The sequence below is a fragment of the Diorhabda sublineata genome, chromosome 1 (assembly GCF_026230105.1).
Source record: "Diorhabda sublineata isolate icDioSubl1.1 chromosome 1, icDioSubl1.1, whole genome shotgun sequence".
Classification (NCBI taxonomy): Eukaryota; Metazoa; Arthropoda; class Insecta; order Coleoptera; family Chrysomelidae; genus Diorhabda; species Diorhabda sublineata.
This window is the reverse complement of record NC_079474.1, coordinates 24,141,999-24,160,274: the sequence shown is the minus strand read 5'-3', so window position 1 is coordinate 24,160,274 and position 18,276 is coordinate 24,141,999. Positions and strand designations below refer to the sequence as shown.

Sequence of the window (18,276 nt, the reverse complement as noted above, 5' to 3'; positions counted from 1 at the left end):
TCACTGATAGAATGCTATATTAATCAGAATAAATGGTAATTCCAGAGTGCGATATCGAGTGAGTATGGTTAACAAGGTAGTACCCCGCCCCCTTCAAATCATCAATTTTTCCAAATATCCGTTTAATACAGGGGTCGACAAACTTTTAAGCTAGGAGATCCAACACTTACAATTCACAAAACTTTAAAGTTTTTAAAGAGCCAAAAAATTTCTTGTTCTCATAATAAATAATACTCGCAAAAGTTTTTTCATCTTCATAGTCATGATTCTAAATTTTCATTTGTTTGCTAGTTTCTTATTCTTACTTTTAATCATATTCAAGCAAGAGAACTCTTTCTCGCACGTATATATCGATAAAAAGATATCCAGCACTCCAAATGCCAACTTCTTCACCTCACTGTAGCCATCTTGAAGTCTACTCTATGCTCCGAATATAAGAGCTTCAAATAGCGGCTTTTCAACTCTGCAAATTTTCCACTCCACAAAGCTTTACTTCTTAAATCATTACATTTCTAGAGATCCAGTTTCAGTCCAAATGCCTTAACATAGATTTCCTTACTATTTGTGTGGAGAGGATTTACTATAAATGGTTTGTTGGTTTTGATTTGCTCAAATTTTCAGCAAATTCATGTCCAATTTTTTGTAATGAAGTAATTCGTGTTAATAATTGTACTGGTTTTATCGCGATATGATTTTAAAAATTGAAAATGAAGTAATATATCCAGAACGGCTATCTTCTACAAAAATATTGAATTTTATTTAAAACAAACCAATATTTTTACCAAAAGATAGGCTGGGTTCTCCTCTCCTTACATTTTTAGACTTAGTTCATTTAAGTTTGCTGTGAGATCCACCATAAAGAAAAATCTTTGTAATTATTTATGGCTCTTTAATCCAAGGTGATTAATGCCTTTCCAATTTTATTTCATTTAAGCACAAAGCAAAACGTTCAACACCTTACCTTAGGAAAGTAATCGCATATTATCATGAAGAAGAATGTCGGAATTCTGAATCTCTATTTCTTTTAACAATTCTTTAAACTGGTAGTGCTTTTGACAAGATACTATTAACAATTTTAATTACTAAATCCGTAACCTCAGCTATTTTCGCCGGAAATATTTGAGCACAAAGCGCTTCTTAGAGTATAATGCTGTGAAAATTCAGTATTCGCTGGTTGATTTTACTCCGAAGAATCGTTGTTCGTAGCGATCCTAGAATTTCTTCTTTTGGACCTTGAGAAGATATATATCTGGTGGTATCTATTATATCATCGGTGGCAAGTGATAAGGCAGAAAAAAGTTGAATATCTTCCACCAGCAAATATGTTACATTTGAACACATCTGGTTTGATTTTGAAATCACGAAATAGTTCTTCAGATGAACGTATGTGTTACGGAAGAGGAGACGATAAAAAGCGAGTTCAAGTCGTGCCTAGTCGTCATTAATATAGTCAGAACGATTTCTTTTATAAAACCAATTATATTTGAGTATAGAAATAGAGAGCCTCAGCTTCACATCTAAAAAACTGTATGTAGCTCGCGAGCCGCAGGTGTCAATCCATGTAGTAAACTGCGGTATTGCTTTTTCGTGTTCCAGAATAACGTATTTTCTGGATAGCTTTTAGCTGGCTTCACTCGATCTATAATTGTTAATAATAAAGATGTGTATTAGCAGTTTGTTTAGTTTTCAGTAAGAAATGTGTATATGTCATCCTACCTTCCTTGATCCTAAAAGTATCAGCAGACATACTCTATTATGTTTTCTACAACCAAAACATTCCTATCAACTACCCCACATGTTCACAGAAGATTAATATATGTTAATTCTAATCAACCTTCAAATTCAAATTTCAAATTTACGAGTAGTTGAAATGTTTAGTAGAAAGTATGTTTGTGGATAGTTTAGAAAATACAATTCTTCAGTTTGTCGGACTTTCCAAGATTACCACGTGTTTTTTGGGAAAACTGTTGTTTCACCAAAATGGCACTTGGATATTATATATACATTCTAGTCGGTTACAATTAAATGCTTTCACCAAATATTTACAAGTAATAAGCTCTAGAGCAGATCTTCTTCAGAACTCTAGAGATAACAATGGAAGTATGAAGAATGTTAATGAAAAGTGTGCAGCAACCTCAAATTCATCGGTTTGTTAATGGGTTTACTAGTTACAAATACTCTCGTTTCCTTTGTCTATGGAACAGCAAGTTGGAGAGCATCATTCTGTAAAAAAGGAATGACCTATTCGAAAACCTATTTTACTCCACTAATAGATCTTATAGAAGATTATAGAAGATCCTTATTTTCAAAATCTCCTATCTTCTAACGAAAAGTTCAATTAAGGGTCAACCAAAAAAGTTGACGAAGGGTTTTTGATATTGTAGCTAATTTATTAAAAAATTACAATAGATAGGAGTGAATATGTAATTGAAGACGCATTTTATATATTCACATCTAACATTTCACCCTAAAAACGTAAGTGATGGAGAGAGAGAGAGAGCGTTTTCTATATATATTCAAAGATTTTGGAAGAGCATTCAACAGGAATTCTGAAGAAGAAAATACATTAGGGGATTACTGTAGGTCTGACCCGAAAAACTATAGAGTCCAAATTTTATCATTTTCAATTACTTTGTTACTCGTATTCAGTTTTTCTAAAACAAGACGTGACAAAATATTTCTATCATTCTTTATAGCCTAAATTGTAAATAAATAATAACTTTAAGCGGAGGTATGAAAGCTTAAGGTGTGAGCTAGAGTTTTCCATCTGATATGGATTTGCTTTCATTTTTAACCTTACCATTTCGTTGTTAATGCTGTTGGTCTTCTAGTATTTGGCTATCCACTTTATCTCAAACTACAGAAAACGCTACATATTTTATCATTTAGGAGTGAAAAAGTCGTAATAAAACTTCAAAATATATTTGACACGAATTCAAAGTACACAATAAGCTTCCAAATGACAATCAAATAGCATATGCCGACCAACATCACTTCCAGTCCCTCTAAAATTTGAGAATTTCTGAGTGAATTCTATCTGAAGGTTATTCTCACGAATTAAAAAAACAGTTTTATAGAAACAACCACTAATTCTATGTCCTAATCTCAAAAAATGGATTAAAATTGATTGAAATTAAACCATTTAACTACATTTTTAAATGGTCTGAGAATTCAATAGAAATTAAACCTTTCATAATTTTTTTTAAAATCCAAAATAAGCTTTATAATACGAAAGGATTTGTAATTAGGATTATTCTCAATTGATGGAGATATTTCTAGTGAATGGTTGAATAATAATCTGTCGAAAGATTGAAGGAAATCAGTATCTTCCTTAGTCTATAACTGAGCAGAAATAATATTAAGAAACAAAAGAAAAAAATTCCTCAAAGACGAAAAAACGAAACGATATAGTTGCGTGTACAAATATGAAATTAGAGTTGGAATAAAAATAATGTATCTATAATTGCTATAATACAATGAAGAATATTAATTGGGATAAAAAATCGCTTAAAGACCAAATATCAATGAATTTACGGACATTTCTAATTCTCGTAAATTTCACGGTCCGTAGCAGATTGTGACGTTACCACACAACTCCGCGCCTGCTGAGAACTTACTAGATATCTTGATTGTGTTATTATTGCAGGGTTTTACATTGTTTCGTCTGTACTTACCCTCCGTACGTTAAGAAATAATAAATTTAATTAGTGTATATTGGTAGTCTAATATCAGTATATATTGTAATGTCTTTCTTATTTATTTACACTCTTTTTATTCGTGGGATGAATTAATAAACACTGTCTCTCACGTTCTTAATTTAGTTAAACACTTTTCACTACACTTAAATAACTTATAATAATTTACTTATCACTAACACTTAGCTAACTTTTGTAATTTATTTAAATTCTACGGCTACTTTTCTATTTCCTTCTGTCCACTATAAATATGTATTATAAATGAGCTAACTCCGTTGAAGGAAATCGTATACCAAAAAAGAATTTCTAAAAAGTTCTAGAAACAAATAAATAAAAATACCTTCCTAGAAATTACTTCAAAATAAACAATGTAAACACATCGCTTTCTATGATAAAAAATTATATGGAAAAAAACTACTAACGGGCCGCGACTTCGCCAAATCTCAGAATTCCATTATAACTCGACTGGGCCGGTTTTATGTTGGAAACAAGTTATGACAATATTGTAATTAATGTAAAGAATCTCTATCAGGGTTATACATTTCATCTGTGGAGAGATTAGTAGATGGTTCACTCATACTACAAACTGATCTGTATCTATACATAATATTATTTTTCTCCCTTGCTTAAATTAATTTATATCAGTCTTGGTTGATTTATGAATACCTTTATTTCTTAGCTTCAATTTTCTTTGTTATTTTCAAACACTGGTTATACATTTTTAAGCTTAGTGGATCTTATATTACTATTTTGTTCAAGCAAGAAATACCTCATCTGGTTTTTTGGTTGCCTCTGAGGTCGAAGTAATCAGTTCTTTGTCTTTGCTCAAGAGTTTCAAAATATTTTATTTTATTTCGTTATGGTACTTCAGATCTTTCGGGTATATCTACCTTTTCTTGTTGACATTGAAATTTGTGAGGAACTGTCCCCTTTTTAAGTCTTCCTCCAGCTCATACTTAAAATAGCTCTCCATATCAGACTAATCTGAAAAATAAAAAAATCTTAGAAGATATCTATTATGATTTTTATGCTAGCAAATAAGTACGTGGAAAATAGAATTGGACTCTGTAGTTTTCAGGATAAATACCTGTAATAATAAGAACCTTGTTAATTTTTAACATTAAAGGTTTGGCACCTAAGACCTGATAATGTGTATAACTATACTATAAAAATTCAAACTACTGAGGACGTATAATAGATACAAATATGTAATGGAGTATAAAGATAGAAGATACTCAAAGAATCACTTCAAAATGATCTTGGATCTTGGACTAGCCGAGTGCTGCGATCTACTATGACGTCATCGAGTCGAGCGCCAAGTTGGAGAGATCCCGAATCGCGCACGTATTTTGAAATTAAATATCTCAGAAACTACATGACTTATTATAATAATTATTTCACTCATATTTTTTATTTCCAGCCCAGTTTACAGAGAGCTAAAAAATAAAATTAATGAATATTCTTCATTGTAGCCCTTGAACCATTGGAGTTTTGCTCTAATACTTCAACCTTTATTCCCCTTTATACCATTTTTACAAAGTGATGTATCAATAATATTCCGATAGATTGAAGGCAATATTTGTATTTGCCTAAGTAGAGATAATATTGTGACACGTATTTTATTAGACTGTGGAATCTATAGCGACATGATCAATTCAGACTTACTTTTTGAACTGATGATTAATTCGTAGCCCATATTCTTGGTAATAATTTTAGTCTTTGTAATTATAAATGATATAAAGCAAAATACCTTCCAGTTGTTGCTCAATTTCCCATAAAAAAGTGTAATTTGTGCTTCAGAAAGGGGCAAACCTTCTAAAGAGTTTTAGAAGAAATGAAAAAATGTGTTTGGGGGTGTGTGTATCGAACCCTTCTCACCATAATTACGCAGACACCTTAACGGATGGACTGTTTGACTGCTTTTGAGTAATGGTAAATGTTGGTATGTACACTTCATTCAATGTTCAATTAGAAAATTAGAAAAAACTGGAAAAATTGATTTTAGTTGTTGCTAAAACCAATATTTTTCTGGAAAAGTACTGTTTCCGATGATACTAGGTGCATTTTTCTCAAATTCGACCAATGCTTCCAACAATTATGGGTTGCGAGTTGTGGTTCGTGTTCATGAAGATATTGGATGCAATGCTGCTGATATATATGGCAAAATAAGTGCAGTGCAGAAAGAGAAGTTAAGACCAAGGTCATCAAAGACGCAAGTCTGTCACTTAAGTTTGGTTTTTCGAGTAAACCAAGGGATCCTGAAAACACAGGTTCATGATTAGTAATTGGAAGTACATATAATAGTCAAATTAATGGATGGACAGTTCTACAAAAATCTCAGAAATTCATTGTTTGACAAAGAAATCACTAGTGACTATGGGGTTTTTGAACTAAAAAACTTCATATAAAAGAGGACTAGAAGTCTATTGACCTTGAGTTTCTAGAAGAATGTGCTGCCGCGGTTGTGGTTTTACACAGTAAGAGAAAAAGAAGATTTTGTGACCATAAAATCAACAAAAATCGTGAAAAGCATGGTGCTTTTCATGTATTAATCCGAAAACTGGAAGCGGATCTCAATCAGTAACCACAGACTGGCATACAAAAGCATTGACACATCTTAACACGCGTCGGTTACATCTGAGAATTTTGAATCCACCCACGTAGGATGGCGTGGTATATGGTGGGCTGAGTGTGTACTCAGAAAATTGAATTAAATGAAGAACATACTTTTATGAACAGATTCGAGACGTGGCGCAGGGTGGCGTGTTGCTAGTGGGGGCCTTTTTTCTCATCTGGTGTGGTTCTTTGATTGTAAAATTACTACCTGGGTTGATGGACAATATTCATGGTGATTTGTGGAAAAATAAATATGCCTGTACAAATTTATGGGCCAAAACAACATACTTTCATCTCAATCATCTTTTGTTGCAATTTTGTTAATCATAACGGCTCTATGTTCTGAACGTACTATGTTGCATTGAGGTCGGATACAAACTAATTAATAGGGAATAGAAGTGTCGTGGTGTTTTTGAATAAATGGCCAATTCCGAGAGAAATATTCAATTTTAATTATCTAATATTATTTTCTTAGTTTTAGACGAAGCAACCGCAAATGTAGATCCAATGACAGATGAGATTATTCAAAGTACGATTAAAGAGAAATTTGAAAATTGTACTGTTCTCACCATTGCTCATAGACTACATACTATTATGGACTCTGATAAAATTTTAGTAATGGAAGGTGGTGAAGCAGTAGAATTTGGACATCCATATTCATTATTATTAAAAAAAGGAACGTTTTATGATTTAGTTAGAGAAACTGGTAGTACGACAGCTCTAAATTTAGAAGCTATAGCTAGAGAAAGCTTTTCTAAAAATAATAACTGAGAGATAATTTCAATTTGTTTTATCAATGATACATTTCAATAATTTTTAGTTTTATGAATTTAGAATATGCATCAAACTGTTTTAAATGTTATTGTATATATATATATATATATATATATATATATATATATATGTATATATATATATATATATATATATATATATATATATATCAAATATTGTTTTCTTTCATAATAAAATGTACTGTTTTAACTTATTATTGAAGACTTATTTTCATTTGACACGATTTGCTTTAATTATGTTCATTATTTCTAGTATTAATGACACAAGCTCAAATTACAAAGGAGGCTTTAGATAATCAGGATAATCAGGTTATGGGACAAATAGAAACTGTACGGATGAATAATTGATTTCAAACGTTAAAATTTTATAAACATCGCTTCACATTCTTGCCATAATATAAAAAGTTGAGAGTGAACCGCCCTTAGAAACATTGATTATTATTCTAAGAACGCAACTGTGATTTCGGGAACATGTGATCATATCCAGGAACGTTTCCGAAATAACCGTAGGCGTTATTTATATAGCAGCCTTCTTAAATACAACCTGACTTTGTCAATACTTTGTTATGTAAAAGAGAATTTTATAAATAAATAGAGTAAACATTTTCATGAGTTGACAAACTATTGATTAACGCTCTACGAATAATGAATTGAAAGGTTCTTACCACTTAGATAAAATTTATGCCGAAAAATAGACTGACAGCCAGTTTTGTTATTGTTCGCTTCGTCTGGCATTTGACACGAAATGGCTGTTTCATTATTTTTTTTATTTTTAGATTTTCGATGCATTCAATGAAATGGCTTATGCGCTATCGGACAAGCTATTTTTGAATTTCTATAAATAAAAAAATATATTTCGTTTGAACAAAACGGTATGTGTGTGATAAAGGGGTTGCATCCAATTCTGCACCTTGGTGATTTTGAGCCATAAACATAGACACAAAGTCACGTTACGTGGAAGTATATCAGTACCTTAATGCAATTACTCATAGAGAAATGAGAAACCACAAGAAATCGTTATTATCAAGCTACAGAGGATATACAGTTAAAGACATACATGTCCTCATTAGCTAGGTAGCATGTTTCTGGTAGTAATTCTATTGGTTTTTCGAAAATCCGAAATTTTTTCTTCAATATATCAGAAGTATTTTCAACTCAATCCGTATTCTAAACGATGTCTGGTTGAAGTTTCGATTTGGTAATTACAAGTTTTCATTTCCAGAATAGGTCCCCATAACATTTTCCAAGAATGCTAAAGCACTGTCTCCCAAGTTACTTCTGCGTCCATTTTCGTCGATCATGAGTACTATATTGAGAACGTTTACCTGATAGATTCTCGCTAATTTTCTTTCCTAGATTATGGGTTGAGGATTTCTCGTGAATATGGAGCGCCCAATAATGATCGAAATAGCGTACCCTATGACGAGCTTCCCTAGCAAAAATTTCTTATGCGATACGTTAGATAGCGCAACTCACCAATTGAGTGCATTATGTGACGTCAACACAGTAAAAATGGTTATTGTTAAAAACATCTTACAAAGAAAACACTTTGGTAAAAACTGAAGTTTACGAATGGTGAGCTGGGTGTAATAATATCGAATATCGATTAATGACAAATTCGTTGTAGACGCCTAAAATTGTTGTGCATTGAGGAAGTGTTATGATCCGCTTGACCTTGTCCCTTGACTTGTCGAATTTCCACGCGTGAAAAAAAGCACCAAAGGACCCCAATTTCATAACATAGAAGAGGTTAGAGAAAAAACGAAGGACTTTTTAGGTGTTTCTATAGATAAGTATAAATATATTTCAACACTGAAAGCACCAGTGGAACAAATATATTAGTTGAAATGGATACAGAAAGAAATGACGTCGTTTCGTTCAAAATTTGGAATTAAATATTCGGCTCAACTCTAAAAGTGAAATCTTATGTATCAGAAATGACTAAAGAACCTGCAACAGCTTCTCCTAAGCTTGACGTCTGATATAATGAATATCTAAACCCAGCTAATAATACCCCACATATAACTGAACTTTAGTTAAGGACAATGAATAATTGAAAGGGAAAAAATGTTTAATACCTATACTTTATTAATAGTTCCTAGTGGTAATAGATTATGTATCGAGCATTTGGCAGAAGTATAGGCTAAAAAATTCGATATCAAATTATGAATATATGTATGAGATACTCCCGTGGAAGCAAAAAAATATGTAAAAAAATCTTTTCCTCCCCCTGCTACGATATTTTAATTTAACCCTTCTAGTCAAAATATACTGGAAGATTTTATATCTATTGAATATAATAACGTGCCGCTGCAAAAATTTCACATGTGTGATACATAATAAGTAATTTTTCTAATCACTTATATGAGATGGGTAGCTGTATAATTACAATTGTCATTTCTTTTTTCTTCTGTATTCTCCGGAAGTGATACTTATTTAGCAAAGAAAGTAATAGAATGCAGAGGGATTAAACAACACGACGTATCCAGCACTTACTGTACTTAGTTATATCTAGGAAATATTTTTCTAGTTCAATAAAAATAACTAACTTACTATAAGTGTATAGGTATGTACTTATAATCGAAAGTGTCATAGACAATGGAAGTATACTTTCTATAGGTTAATAAAGTAATCTTTATTAAAATAACGAATATATTTCAAATAAAAATTCTCGATAGCTATCTAAATAACAAAAATAATCATTCATATTTTTATTATTGATTATGCGAGAACATGCCACATAGAGTAGACCAATAACCACTTTAGAATGAGCGAAATATTTAACATCAAGCTTATACTGGAATGCTAGTCGAAGAATTAAATCTGATGTTAATACTCGAAGAACTTGTTGGAGTTGTTGGTCAATTCCTCTACGTCTGTTGACTATGAATTTGCGCGTTATATCTTGCAAGACTCTAGATTTGATTGTTTGATAACTCAAATTGGTCTATTTGCGTGTTGCTGGCATTGCTGACTATACATATAACCTATTAATAGTTATAATATATATAATAATTATATTCCTTTACTTATTTGTTGACTCAACTTTCACAATTATAAAACACGTACACGTTTCTTTTTTGAATTACAACTATTTGCAAAAAATGTTAAATACAATATGTACAGGTACGATAACTGCCGATGTTGGCGGGAGTTCAAAACACTTGTTTATTTACATGAGAATAAAAACTGTATTTTCAGTCATTAATTGTGAATAAATAATTATTGCGCTGAAAATTATTGATACATTTACGATGAGACTAAAATTAACATGAGAGTTGCACAGAAAAATCAAAATGATAAATACAACAGGAGACCGGCTTCGTTCTCATTCCTACTCTGTGATGTTTGCTGGATGAGAGGTGAGAACGGTAGACACCTGGAGGGGATAACTGATCGAGAGATAGTTGATCAATTATTGAACAGCGAGGGTGAAATATCAAATTTAATGGAGAAAAAAAACATTATTAAAGAAAATTGAAATTATGAATTCTGAATAATTATCTACAATTTTTTCATTCGATTACTATGAATTTTTTTCATATTTAACATGTGGAAAATATATGTTGATCGCTCGTTAAATGGACCATCGAACCAATTCGAACCAGAGATTAGCGCGTTCAAAGAAATAAACTCTTCAGTTTTATATTAGTATAGATGTCTGTACTTCACATAAGAAATTGTGTGGATAGCATCATAATTGTTATTTACCAATATTTCTGTTTGTAATAATGAATAAGAAAATCATTGATCTAAGTCAACTTCTTCATTCTTAGTTTCATTATATCGAAAATAACTTCAGATGTTGCCAATATATTAAAACTTGCACATTTTAAAAGTTTTGTCTCTTTACAAGATATATCCAATTTGTAATCTTCTCATTAACCATATTTTTCATTGTCGAATTGTTCCTTTCGACTAATTGGTTTTTGGTTTTATTGTTGTGTTTGTCCTTTTTGAACCATGTATCAATAAATATTGAACCGAATTAATAGTCCTGTTTGAGATATATATCAATAAATATTAATACGAATGGATAGTTGGAGCTTTTATCATCCAAAATCCTTTTACTATCATCCTTATTTCATAGTTTTATAGTAAAATTGTACGCTAGCTCATTATCTTTCTATATTTTTTAAGTTAACAGATTCACTAATCAGAGAATAATTAATACAAACATTATCATTTATTCCTAGAATGGCAAATTAGGACATGTGAGTTACAGAGTAAATGCATTGTTCCCTTGTTTAATTAAATTTTACCTGAGTTGTCGTGCTGCATTATCTATGTCGTTTGATTCGAACACCGGAGAATTGTCTGCTCTTAACCAAAATGAGATTTTCACTATTACCGTATAACATTCACAGAAAATTTTAATCAATTCGCTGTCAGATGGTTTTTTACTCCTTTATTCTACCACTGGGAGTAGAACAAATCAGATTTTACGTCTCGTTTTATCTTAGACTAACAATTGCTTAGAGCTCTCTTTTGCATACATAACTTGTGGTAAATGAAAATACGCATATGGAATTAATTTCCAATTCCTCATTAACAATACAACAAATCAAAGGTAAACTCTCATTTAATACATGAACTAGTACAAGTATTGAAACAAGTATCATCAAAGATATCCCAATGAGATTCGAATTCAGCGCGGTTACAGAAATATGATAACAGACTTCTCATAATCAAAGGATTTCAGAAACATGTTATGGCAACATAAAGTCTCCACCTGTTTAGCTTAGATAAAAGAGTTATAAACTGTCTAGAATGCATTTTGTCCATTACAACAGTTAAAAAGTTAAAAAGTACAAGAACCAAACGTAATTGTTTGGATGTGGATGAATGAGCTCAAACAGCAAACCAACTAATCAAATGACAAGATATAATCTATTCTGATGTACTTATTATTGTTACTGTTACGAAATTTTCCTCTTTAATCACTATGGAAATATTTCATTTGATAATTTTTCTTAATTAATGAAACGTTGCTTATGGTCGATCTCAACATTGTGTTGGCAAACTTCTTAAAGTTCCACAATTCTCAAAAACTCAATTTTCCGTTCGATAGCCAAGAGTAAATCGCTATAAATTATCATTTCCCTTATTAAAAATAACGATGATACTGACAATGCTAGTTTTTCGCCCTAAAGAAGCTCTAGCAGCCACTCTCTATGTCTGAGAAGTGCAATGAAAAAGTACTATATATACGGCAGGCTACCATTGTCGTGTTTATTGAAAGATTAGAAAGTGAAACCAAGTATTCTACAAAGATGATTTCAAGTTTCACTCACGAGCTTCAGATAATCGCAACAAAAATTGTTAGAAATATCAACGGCTTCCTCACTGTAACACCTTTCAGGGATTCCCAGACATATTTCTACGAACGAACCTTAAAAATAACTAGTATACACTACACATTGGAGAGATTATGGTGGCCTTCCTGAATCGTGACTCAAATTCTATCCAGCACGTTTATATTATAGGAAGAGGAGCTAGACTCTTATCTTACACGAATTGTTTCTCGATTTCAGGAATAATAAAAGAATATTGAAAATCATGTCATATTGAACTTGATTCAGTTATTGTGTTATGAATGCGTGGGTGCTATTATAGCCACTAATTCAGGACAGCTTCTAATGCAAGCATTTTTGTTTTGCCATAATTCGTGTCAATCTTTTTTAAAATCTTCTTCGATTCTACCAAATATTTTATCATTTTATGTTCTTCAGAAGATACAAATTTCAATTATAATTATAAATAAAATAAAGTCTGTAGTTTAACTATATTTGGACTAAAACGATCCACTTAAAATCACAAAAATCACTTTTTTTGGACTGAGAATAATTTCTTTCTTATGGAATGGCCTTTATCTAGTTATCTATTACACATCACATACTACTTGAGATGTTTGAATAAAAGACTTGTCAATACCTTAACGTGAAGTTAGTGTCTCCGTTTTTTGCTCAAATCTTATATAATTGATATTGATTGATTGAATCTAACCCTAATATCCTGTTTACAAAAAAGCAACATACCGTGTAAAATCGCAAAATATAATAGAATATTCCAGTTCTCAAAGGAACAATCGATATGAACCCTATATTTGATCACTTTCGAATAACAGATACCAAATCTAATTTTTTCCGTTTTTTCATACACCATTCTAGAAGTTTAGTTTAGTTAGAAAGATATCTGATGAGCACTGTAGACGAAGTTATTCAAGCATCTAAATATTTCAAAAACTGAAAAAATAATCTACTAAAATGTGTTTCTTACTAGGCAACAGCCACGCGGACCAAACCTGTTGTGGTAGCGCCTCAAAAGTTAAAAGAAAAATATAATTTTTTGTCATACACGTCTAAAATCATCCAATTTTTTTTATATCATTGTCACTTTTTTATTAAATTCTTTGAGTAACTCAGAGTTATCATCAATTATTTTCGCGAAATCATCTTTGAAAGTTAGGTGACAGTTGAATCGTGTAAGATGTGTTAATTCTCACGACTTGTTTTGTTATATTTGCTGTGAATATACACCTTGAAGCCAAAAAAGGCTATCTCACATTTTATTAAGTGCTATCTTGCATATTTCAACATATTCGCAACAAGGATAAATATTAGGTGCCACACATCTGCTGTATCTCATGTCACAAAAATTTAACCGGTTGGTTCAATGAACAATATTCAACAATGTCTTGATAAACTAGTAGAATAACGCGAATCTACGAATCACATAAACGACTGTTTTTTGCTTGACCAATATCAATGGTTTTTAGAGAAAATCGAATCATACAATGAAATACACGAGGAAGTCTTCTGTAATAAAAACAATCCCTCAGTCAGAAGACTGTGCCTTCTCCAGTTTAATCAGTTCTATAATCTAAAAAAAAATCACAGCTTGGAATTTGCACAAAGAAAAAATTGTTATATTCCAACTGAAACAGTGGAATCCGTAGTTACAGTATACCGTGAATGTCATAGTTCATATGTTGATTTGTTTTCTTATGAGAACGACTTAGTGTACTATAATGACATTGAGAGCTTCATAGTAAAACTGGGTTGAGACAATAGGTCTGAAAAATGAAGAATGTTTATTGATTCCTCAAAATAAAATCTGAAGGCTGTACTGCTCCATTACGGAAATAAGATAACATCACTACCTTTTGCTTAAGTAGCTCATTTCAAAGAAATATACGACATTATAAAACTAGTATTAGAGAAGATAGAATATAGCAAACACCATTGGTTAATCTGTGCAGATTTGGAAGTTGCTTTGATTTCAGGACTACAAACTGGCTACAGGAAATATTGTTGCTCCTTGTGCAAGCAGAATAGCCGAGACAGAAATGAACACTATGTAAGAGCAATATGGCCGCCAAAAAATTTCTGTGTACAAAACTGTGAAAAATGAACTTTTAGTCAATCTCAGAAAGATAATATTTCCATCTCAGCACATCAAATTAAGGCTAATCAAAAATTTTGTGAAATCCATGGAAAAGATAGAACTGGTTTCTAATTTTTAAAACAAAAATTTCTTCCTTTGACTGAAGATGAAATAAAGGAAAGTGTACTTGTTGGACCCGATGACAAAAAATTAATCTAGCATTCAGTATCACCTTAAGTGATAAAAAAAGAGAAGCTAGCATTGCGTTTGTCTAACTTATTCAAAACTTTTTGTGTAACTACAGATCATCTCAATATTCTGACCTCTTCAGAAAAACGCTCAATGCATATTATAAATTGAGATGTAATATATCCTTGAAAATACAATTTTTATATTGCCAAAATATGGATGCTTTGAGTAACGAGCGCCTTCATCAAGATAACGCCAAAATTAAAAAGCGTAAAATAGGAACCATCCACAAGACTACTGTTGGTCTTTGATTAGAGACACTCCGGACTCCGAACATAGGAGACACATGAAACATGTTTTTTGTGAGCTTTTAGTGTTGTTAATAAAGCCGGAGTTTCATGATTACATAAGATTTTTCAAAACTATAAATTTTTCCATAAGAATTACGAATCACATAATCTTATTCACAAGGAAAAAATTAATAATCTACCTAGTTGTCTAGTGTATTGGACGACGTTATACGAAAGTAGATCAAATACATTCCAATTGTAAAGAGTTCTACGTACAAACTCTTGCGTAATTTTTATTTTATAGACATTCTTCTATCGAGATACTGCTAAATGTTTTCCTTTTCAAGAAAATCAAATAACTTGTCAAGTTTGCACTCGTTTGTGGCAGGTAGTTGAAGTTAAATTCATATGTTGATCCCACTTATCTTAATTACTACTTTGTGAAATTTCATTTTTCTGCTGTCGAAACAAAGTCATATTTCCGAAAAATCTACAATATAATAATATTCCAATTTGCGTGTTCTCAAGCAAATTCCAATCTTTGCTACTCGATGTTCTCTGGTAAGATGTGGACCTTTAACTGGCACTCTGGCTCATATACCTGCTTCTCTCAGCCTATTTCGAACTATTTGTAGGCTTATTCGGACATTACGAGCAGCCAACAGATCTGTTTGCAGCCTTCGAGCGGTGGGATGTCTAATTCTTAACGTCGGTAACCTCAAATAACTATCATCTACTACTGAAGTTACTTGTTTCTTGGTAGCGAATAACAATTCTGGATATGGTGCTTTGTTGAACTCCAATCACCCCGGCGACGTATCTTTGACTGCGTCCGTATGTGATGATGATTCTAGCGGCTTCTTCATTCGCAACATCTCTTGTTAAAAGTTGAGGCACATCCCTTGTTAACAAATAAATATAAATTTTCACTATACAATAACACCATTTCCTTAAAAAGTTTTCGATCTCAATGCATTTTCCAAGACAGAAATGATTTACTCGAGCATTTTTGCTTCCAAAAAAATTTGTAAGAAATTGTGATATTTTTTTGTCCATGATAAGAATCCAGAAATATCTATTAAGTTAATACATATACAGATTGTCCCAAAAAACGAAAATTAAGTATTAAAAATATCCTAAAATACCAGTGATGCGATAATTTTTGTCCGGAGTTTATAATTTATTACTTAGCTGAATTAGCAAGTACACTTGGACTATACTATCTCATTATTATTAGTTCGACAAATTGAATCGCCTCTATAGAAAAAACTCACGATCATAAATTCTGAACATTTTTGTTTGGTCAAATCTATTAAGAGAAAAAAATACGTCGAAGGGGCTCATGAAAAGTAGTTCATGAAAAAAATACTGTTATCGAGACCGAATTAATCGCCAACATGGAACTGAGAGGATCATTAAATTTCGCTAAATATTGCAGTTGATAATCTGTGTTTGTTGAAATAACTACAAATAGAAGTTTCACGACATTCATTTGTTCTGTTCATATTACTTCCAATACTTCTCATTTCACCCCATTTTCGAAGAAGTTTTGTTAAGAGTAAGCCACCCCACAACGATCATCATGAAACTATACATAGACTATTGATGATACGAGAAATAGATTTATCATGTCTATTTTATGCGGAAACATTCATTTCCAGAGAAACCGGAAGTGGCCATTATCTCAGGAAGGCTAACATATATCAAGACATGGATAACTTTTTCGATAGATCTCATCAAGATCTTTATGTCTGTTAAAAGCCATTATGATTGACGCTTGACGCATAATTCATACAGATGGCTGGCTAGCCTATCGTTGCCTCAACCAATGAAGGCTACCTTCATGAGTGGGTCAATAACAAAGAAAGATTTGTTTCTGATAGCGGGGCTCATACCCAAAGAATTGGGGCCAGTCGGAGACCTCTGAGAACATTCTTCCATGATAGGCATGTACCTTCAGAAGATTGGGAGGACAGAATCTTAGAATATACATGGCGACGAGAATGTCTTAAATCTTAACCAAAGATGAACCCATCAATAGAAAAAATCAAAAACAATTTTAAACGTAAAAGTTATAGATTCAAGTCCAATTAAAATATTTGATTGAGAAAAATTATTTTTGTTTACCTTTATTTCAGTCTCTAACACAACCTAACCTAACCTAATCACCTAACCTTACAAAAATTACTAAATTTTATCTATTGATTTTTCGTGAAAATAAAACATTTGTATACTTTTTCCACAGAAACTCTTCTGCGCAAGCGTCAATCATAATGACTTCTAACAGACATAAAGATCTTGATGAGGTCTATGGAACAAAGTTATTCATGGTTTGATATATGTTAGCCTCCCTGAAATAAAGGCCAATTCCGGTATCTCCATAAGTGAATTTTTGCGCATAAAATAGATATGATAAATCGATGTCTCGTAATATCAATAGTCTATGTGTAGAGTTTCATGATGATCATTGTGGGGTGGCTTATCATATTTGTGCCGAAGTTTTATTTTTAGAATTGCGTTTCTAAAATAAATCCAAATTCTGAGCCAACGATTGTAGAAGTATTATTATAATAATTATCTTGTGGAGAATAATTGTGAATAATTCCTGTTTTTTGCTCTTCAACCATTTATCTCTTTTCCTTTTGTATAATTTTTGTTGAAAAATCATCTTTTTGTCTGTTCTGGATGAACAGACTCGGATCGTGAACATCTGCCGGAAAGAAATTGGTTTTCAGTCAACTAAATGAATAATCCGCATAATGAGACCAGATAAACAATAGTTGCAGTAAATTGTAAATTATAATTGGAATACATTTAACTACGACCTTCAAAGACTATAAAATTCAATGCATATTTTTGGAAACATCCGTACACTGGAAAAATCCGATATAATTTGTTAACCAAGATTTATTGACATTATATGGAACAAATAGTGAAGTCATTCTTTATTTCTAAATATAAATGAATTGATAATGTCACATCATCTTAAATTGATATTTTGTTGACTATATTCATTATCCTTGCTTATATGCGCCAACGTCCTCGTCTGAAAAAAAATCACTCGCCTGCAAGTGAAATTTTACGGTGAGAAAACAGGATAAATCACTGGAAACTAGATCTGGTGAATTACGTGGATCCTCAATCAGTTTGAAATGCCATAAGTATGATAAGGAGAGTTGTCCTAATGAAAAAGCACTTCCTGCTTTTCCAAATTCGATCGTTTTTTAGCAAGTGCTTCCTTTGCCTTATCAAGTAATGCTGTGTGATTATATCCTGTTATTGTTTTACCTTCTTTGAAGATAGTCG

General features: G+C 31.8%; 1 protein-coding gene across 1 annotated transcript in view; it reads left to right on the top strand.

The window, feature by feature from the left end:
* The window catches only part of LOC130452354 (probable multidrug resistance-associated protein lethal(2)03659), a 33,975-nt gene extending 26,893 nt beyond the window's left edge, over positions 1-7,082 (top strand). The window contains exon 12 of the mRNA XM_056791605.1: positions 6,787-7,082. Within this exon, the coding sequence (XP_056647583.1) occupies positions 6,787-7,082 (296 nt within the window). The remainder of the gene's footprint in view (positions 1-6,786) is intronic.
* Positions 7,083-18,276: the final 11,194 nt, after the last annotated feature.